The sequence below is a fragment of the Gasterosteus aculeatus genome, chromosome X, assembly GCF_964276395.1.
Source record: "Gasterosteus aculeatus chromosome X, fGasAcu3.hap1.1, whole genome shotgun sequence".
NCBI classification, from domain to species: domain Eukaryota; kingdom Metazoa; phylum Chordata; class Actinopteri; order Perciformes; family Gasterosteidae; genus Gasterosteus; species Gasterosteus aculeatus.
The window spans coordinates 4353905-4361262 of record NC_135698.1 but is presented as its reverse complement, the minus strand read 5'-3'; the positions used below and the strand labels follow the sequence as shown (position 1 = coordinate 4361262).

General features: G+C 44.7%; 1 protein-coding gene across 3 annotated transcripts; it reads left to right on the top strand.

Annotated features, from left to right (window-relative positions):
- The first annotated feature begins 1113 nt into the window (after positions 1-1113).
- On the top strand, positions 1114-5910 carry LOC144383705 (uncharacterized). Of its 3 annotated transcripts, XM_078082463.1 has the most exons (6): positions 1114-1207; positions 1332-1351; positions 1914-2055; positions 3373-3605; positions 5321-5463; positions 5542-5910. In XM_078082463.1, the coding sequence occupies exons 3-5, from the start codon at positions 2038-2040 to the stop codon at positions 5427-5429; spliced, it is 360 nt and encodes a 119-aa protein (XP_077938589.1). In that variant the 5' UTR covers positions 1114-1207; positions 1332-1351; positions 1914-2037; the 3' UTR covers positions 5430-5463; positions 5542-5910. The 3 variants fall into 3 exon arrangements, with proteins under 3 accessions (XP_077938589.1, XP_077938588.1, XP_077938587.1); XM_078082462.1 differs by having other exon boundaries at positions 5321-5910; XM_078082461.1 differs by having other exon boundaries at positions 1132-1351.
- The last annotated feature ends 1448 nt before the right edge of the window (positions 5911-7358 follow it).

The following is a 7358-nucleotide window of genomic DNA, read 5'->3' as shown; positions in this document are numbered from 1 at the left end:
CCTCCAGTCATCTAAAATTCTTCATATAATGCATCGTCGACCTAAGCTCCGGCAATAACAATAATAATCTTTTTTATGACACTGTATAATCGTAATCACTCAGCATAACCATCATAACATATGTTATAGCATTTTTTATTACTTGTAGGAGACATATAATACCTCATATTTGTTGGTCACCAGCTGGCATTCTTTTCAATTTCAAAATTGATACTAGGACAACTTAACTCACTCTTTACATTCAATTGACACAAAATAAAAAGATGAATTCATGTAAACGTATGATTAACAAAAGTGACTCTTTCAAAAAAACACCTTACAAAGCACTTATGAAGCTTTGTGATTCCTGACCTTGAATACATCATTATGAAATGCTTTTAGTATACGTCAAAGGTCATCGTAGACATGGGCGTCATAGAAAGTGTCACCACATTTTAAAATCCTATAAGGAGGTTAAAGGCCTCATTTGTCTTATCAATAAAGAATGAGGCAGTCATTCACCGGCCCACTGGAGTCCGCATACAACACCACTCACATACATGCAGTAAAATAAGACAAAACAATAATTGTTCTCTGTTTGAGGCAGAGTTCACGGCCTTTAAGCTGGTGTTTATAATGTCCCAATCTTTTTGCAGTGTGATTTCAACTCACTTCAACACTTTTGCCTAACACCGGAAAATTAACTCAAACTGAATTTTGCTGTGCAGGTGGCCACAGTTGGGAAGGCGGCCACAATCAGCGCACTGAGAAGACATGAGGGACGTCAAGACGGTTGGAGGGAGAGGGAACCATGGGGACACATGGAGTAGAGAGAGTGCGCCGGGAACTGCAAGGTTGGCGGGTTCGAACCCTGGCTGCTCCATGTCCCGTGTCCCTGAGCAAGATACCAAACCCCTAATTGCTCCCTGTGCAAAATGTGAAAAACGATGGTTTAAAAATGAAATGTACGTCATTTTGAATAAAGGCGTCAGCTAAAATGACTTGTAATGTAATCTGATTGACAGAGTGAAACAGGACACAGTGAAATCTGAGGTAAATAATAAAAAGTACTTAGTTTCCTGGACGAGGCGTGACAAGGGGGGTGCAGCGAACAGCAGAGGGCAGCGCGGGACCTCAGCATGGGCCGTGTGCAGTAAAACATGGTGATGCGGGTGATGGAGGATGTGGCAAACACCTCAGCAGAGGGGATTTAAGAGAGTTAGTGATGGTGAGACAACATGAAACACATGACAAAATCCCATTTGGTGTTTCTTTTTCTGCAGACGATGCAACACCCAAACACAGGCAGAGTACTCAGCAGAAAATGTTCTCTCACACCCTTCTTCTCTCAGCTTTGCATTCGTACAGCTAGGTGAGTCATCATGTTATTTTTACATCTTTATATGCATATACATGTTTTTGCATGCTGTTGCTCTTGACAGGTGGAGCAAATGTATATATGTATGTATATTTATATTTAAGTGCATTGCAGTTGTGTTTTGCATCATTGTTATGCCTGCTGTTCAGCATCTTCTTACAGTCAAAAGACAAGTCTGTGTCTGTCTGTGGCTAATGTTTGGAGGCGTTGAGTTGGTACTGCTCGATGTGTCGGCAGTTCACCCTTTTCCTGTTTCCTCGTCCTTCATGAACTACACAGTAGCATGAGAGATGTTGTGCAGATTGAAGATCTCGCTGTTCTGGCACGTCACCCTACACTGTGACAGCAGCTTCCATCGCTCTCTTCACTCCAGACATCCGTCTGTCCTCACAGTCCCCCTGCTGTCTCTGAGCTATCATGCAACCCCCCCCCCTAACTTTTACACGCATTACAAAAGAGTCCTTAACAACAGACTGCGTTTCAATGTCGTGTAACCTGAGGAAAAATGTGTGTGTGTGTGTGTGTGTGTGTGTGTGTGTGTGTGTGTGTGTGTCAGCATGTCAAAAGTAGGTCAGGTCACTTTGTCTTCTTAAGGGTGATTGGCCCATCGTTGTGTCAACATCTATAAGAAGGCAGCGGTTCCTATTGGGATAGTCATTTCTCTACCCCGGAGCATAAAGATGGCTACTGTCGTCCCTGTAAGTATCTGCGTGCTGTGTGTGTGTCTGTGTGTGTGTGTGTGTGGGGGGGGGGAATACTTGTCTATCTTTGTGAAAACGGAACAGAAAACAGACTTGAAAAGTGAGGTCGCTTTGAGACAGAGTTCAGACTAAAGGCTTGTAAATGCTTTATTTAAAAGTGACCTCACAAGAAGAGGAGTTGGGTTGTTTGTATGTATTTGTGTGCGCGTGTCAACTCAAACTTTGTGTCTTCTTTGCTAGTAAGTGCTGTGTCATTCCTGAAGTATACAAACCAGTTGAATTGGTGAAATGTGTTATTGATATTAATATTTAGTATGAAAAAAGTTGTGTTTTCTCTTTTATTTAAAACTAAAACTATTGTGTCCATCTGTGTGAAAATCGGTGTGTGTAAAAACTAGCAACTAGTAAAGCGTTGGTGGGAAAATGTGCACGATCAAACGTTGTTACTGTAAATACATCTGCACAGTTTAATCGTCATTGTGTGATCACTCCTCTGCGTGTGCATGTTCGTGTGTGCGTGTTTCGGGTTTCAGACTGAGAGGATGATCAGGTCGCTGCGAGGACGACAGCGACCCAGAAACTAATTAAAATGCTGTAGGTTCTGTGTTAGTGTGTGTAGGAGTGTGACATTTGAAGTGTGAAAGACAGCGGCACACAGCTGAGACTGGAGCTGGTCACATGGTGCCTTTGTATTAGGCTGCAGAGCCCATATCCAGCTACAGCATCTATTATGCTCCAGTAACATATTGGGAGGCTAATATCACTGTGTGATTCTGTGTGAATTTGAATTATTTTGTCTCAATAATTATTTTGAGTAATAAATGTTGTGTAAAACATCTTTATGGGCGGTATAAAGAGAACACGTTCAGCATGGATCATGTATTCCCTCGTTGAACATGAACTGGAAATACAATATTTATCTAAAATACATGTCAAGGCATTTGAGTTGTGCACAAGAGGATCAGGTCCACATGAAAAAACGCACTGAGGCATACTGCTTTTTAACACCTTGAGAAAATAGAGGGATCTTGAAAAAAGTTAAAATAATTACCGCTTGAATCTCCAAACATTTTAGTTCACCCTATCTCCGCACCCACAATTCAGAATTCAGGCTGTAAGGCGCAGCCCACGGCAACAGCTCCCTCATTTGTTATTCACTGATTACAGTATACATGTACTGTGCGGATGTGTGTGTGTACATGGATGTATTGTATATTGGAATGAAGTATGTATGCATGTACAGTATATCTGTGATCCATCTCTTCCGCAACTCAAGACAAATGTCTCACTTCTCACTTCCCCCCCGGCCCCCAGTTTGCATCCTGCTATAGCAGTGCTCAGCCCCTGCAGCTGTTCGGCAGAGGACCCGGACAGGCCAACTATCTGCTTCTCTTCACACAGCGGGGCCCTCGCCTCGCCCCGCGGCCCCGCCTGGCCCTCCACGCTCCGAGGATGAGCCTGAGACAGATCTGTCACATGCTGAAGGTGATGAAGCAGGTCAGGAACGGAGAAGCTGCTGCAACCAGTTCCGCCGCCCCCGCTGTGAGGTGAGGAACGAAGCGGCTACGGTGACCTCTGGCTTGTTGCCAGTAACTGGTGCAGTACGTCGTTACATATCTTGATTCGTAGTGGTTAGTGTCATCATCATGTCACCATCTCAGCTTAGCATGTTAGCATGCTAACGTTTCATCGTTGGGGGCAAGCACAAAAGCAGAGCCGAGGCCGCTGGTTTCACAGGTATTTGTTCACAAAGGAATTGGACAAAGCGGATGGTCGACTTGCTGCTGGCGCCGGAGGAAAATACAATCGCCATACATCCGTTGGAGGGGTTGAGATTCTGGATGAGTGAGCCTGTTGACCGGCTTGTAGCACCATAGGCAAAGTCAAGATGTCGCCAAAGTCATTGGGCTTTACCCACTAGGGGCCCCAAATATCTGTACCAAACTTCCATTGCAATTCACCGGTTAGATATTTCCATCTGGGCCAAAGTTTTGGAACAATAAATTAACCATCATTGCTGGACCGATGGTAGCTCGCCAGCGGGGCTATAAAACTGTATTAAACAACATAAAAATACAATGTGTACCTCTCGGATAGTCAAAACATAGAAAATTAGGTAAAGCATATTGTAATATAAAACTGCTTTATTAAGAAGGGGTCCAATTTAGTTTCATCTGGCAGTTTTTTTCAGTTTTTCCACAAACCACTTTAAATTCACTAGATCAGGGGTCTCAAACTCAAATCAGCTGCGGGCCAGATGCAGCCCACTTCAACCGAACGCGGGCCAGACTAGCGTCCGAACGGCATGGTCGACAATAACACAACTTAACACTCGCTTTCAAAAGCAGTCATTGAACCCCACCCTGGGGGATCGGTCCGAATGAGACTACAACACTAGTCCTCCTTTAACTCAGCGGGGGAGACCTAAGGTCATGTGACCGTGGAATTCCTTTATAGCCAAACGTGAAGTTACGTGAATCGAAGCTGCGTAGTAATGGACGGAGACGCTCGTCGGTGACGTCAGATGCTTCATGTGTTGTTAGTGTGAGTCGTAAAGGAAAACTTTATTAAACGAGCGATGCTAACGGTTAGTCACATGATCACCTGCGCGAAAGAGGGCAGGAAACTGAATTTCACCCTCCTGCTCTCTGCACCTCGGCCGACACACACGACCCGCCCCCCATGTCAGTCACATGCATGCCACGTTCACTGGACAAGCACACAGTAGGAAACCAGAACATCATAACATGTCCCACACAGCAGCTGACAGTGGGGTTACAGTATAAAACTTGCGGGCCGCACTAACACTACACTTTCATATTAAGGATGGGGCCACAAAATATCGTCCCGAGGGCCGCAATTGGCCCGCGGGCCGCGAGTTTGAGACCCCTGCACTAGATCACTATATGAACACACACTGAAGTGATCAGTAGATGTGGAAGTTGAAACCTAGATTAGTAATGTTTATTTCAGAATACTTCTGTGTCGTCTTTTTAAAAATTCTTCTGGTGTACATGATTGAGGGCACAAGCATCCATCGAGCTGATGACTAATCAGCAAATTCATTATTGATGCGTCAACGGAGGATAATAATTTGTGCCGGTATCTTCCGCCCCAAACCGGACTCTGATCACACCGGCGGTTCGAGGCCACAGGAGTCCAGAGTAAATAATTAAATAGTCTCGTGTCACTGCCAGAACAAACACTCAATCACACTTCCTCCTCTCATTACCGTGTCTGGTTTCTCTCTTTCTCTACCCAGGAAGCAAGGCCCCGCCGCCCCGGCCCCCGCGTCGCCCGCCACCAAGTCGGAGAAGAAATGCGTCCCTAGTTGCCTCAGATCCAAGCGCAGCATAAAACGGGTGCGCTGACTAACGGAGCCCGAGCCCACCGCTACCCACCAAGGTACGACTCTCACAGGGACACGGGAGATCATCACCCCTCCGATGGGAAAGGTCACAAAGATCATTCCTATTCGTACAGGTAGCCGCGTGACCGAGGACGTTGGAGGACGACCTTCGCTTGACCTGCTCCCTGACAGGAGAGGGTGGCGTTATCGCTCTTCCTCAAGATTTTTTTTTTACCGCCTAAAATGACTGAAACTAGAAATTTCACAAATGACATATTGTTCCCTCAGATCCTCTGGAGAGACTAGAGGATTTATATTTCGTTGAGCTGCCTACTCCTCTTATATTTGTTTGTTTCGGAAATGTTTGTTGCATTTGAGTGTTGTTTATTGATAAAACTGAGAACATCTAAATTCTTGAACTCTTTGCATGCAGCGTGATATTGTGAATTTCCTGCAATAAAAAAAAGTTTTAAGAAGTCATTGATTAAACAATTATAACTGCACGCTTGAATCCTGTATTCATTTTTCATAGGTAACAAAGGTTATGCAGGTATATATTCCTTTAAAGACTATGACCGACACAAATAGTAGCTAAACAAACATCATTAGAGGATTCAAATGCTGACGAAAGATGATTGGTGCACGTTTCCAACAGAGCCCCGCCCCCTTCAAACCAAGAACACTTATGTTGGTTCCGAAATAGTATACGAATACTCTTCAAGGGATAAAGAAAATATATATTTTTGGAAGTTGGCTCTGTGAAGAGCAAAATAAGGGTCCAAACAGGTTCCATCCTTTCAGCACGTTCCTCAGTTAAAAGCTGAGCACTATACAATTATGTTATACAAATACATTGTTATGTGGTGAATTAGCACCGGAACTGGCTCACGGCAGAAATAGACCTTTCGTACATTTTATTCAGACGGCACAGATGGGAAGCGAGAGAAACATACAGTTGGCTGGCGTTTCGCTGGAGCGCTTAAAGAAAAAAGTTCCAGGCCAGAGGTGAAGGTGAGGTCAAGACGACACCCAGAAGCTTGCTATAAAACGCAAAGGCTGAAGGCAACAATGGCGCATTGTCCTGGTCATGAAGGGTCTCATATGCAAAAAGCTGAGGTTCACAGAGGCATTCCACAAGCAACTTTGAAGATGCCCAAAGAAAGCCCATCAATGACCTGGTTCAGGTGGTCTTCTTGAAACATTTACACACCTTGAGGGCTCTGCCATGGGATGCAATGTGCACCCTTTCCTTTGAGAGAGTAATGGGTTGGGCCCTGGGGGTGTCGTTGTCAAAGCGGGACCAATTGGGAGTGGAGCAGACATTATCTCTGCAGTGAAGACGCCTCAAATGTGTCGCCAATACTTTAATCTACACGATCATATCATAAGGAAAAAATGTAAGTGAACAATGAAACAAACAGCTACTAAATCTTTGCCAGACTTGATTCAAAGCTCCCGTGCAACATCTCGTGTGTTCGAGAGTGAACACTGTTGGCTGTAGTGTGCACGCAGTCGTGTGCGAAAGTATCACAGCCGAACGAAAGGTGGTCCGATGGAAAGCTACTGACTACAATGTCCAGAAGTTACATTTCTTTACAGAATCATTATTCTGCAGACAAGATACTGATACTGAGGAAACCACAGCTCACAGAAAACAGAGCTACCCGTGTGTATGTGTGCGCGTTTGTTGTGAACAGGGGATGTCCATGCAAATCCATATACATCTGCTTCTATGTGTGTGTGTGTGTGTGTGTGTGTGCACCAAGAATCTGAGCAAGGAGTCAGGTTGTAGAACAGAGGAAGCTGAAGCTCTGGTTTCTGTACAGGGCGACATTGGATACCACACTCACACACACACCCACATACGCAAACACACACTCACACGCACGCACAAGTGTTTAGTGACCTGTGAAAGACAACTACGTTGAACAACGTAGTTAATTATAACCTG

Bases quoted from the DNA above. Each gene is read 5' to 3' on its own strand.
- LOC144383705 (XM_078082463.1), top strand. The intron at 3,606-5,320 runs GTGAGGAACGAA...TTCTCTACCCAG, and splicing joins TCCGCCGCCCCCGCTGTGAG to GAAGCAAGGCCCCGCCGCCC.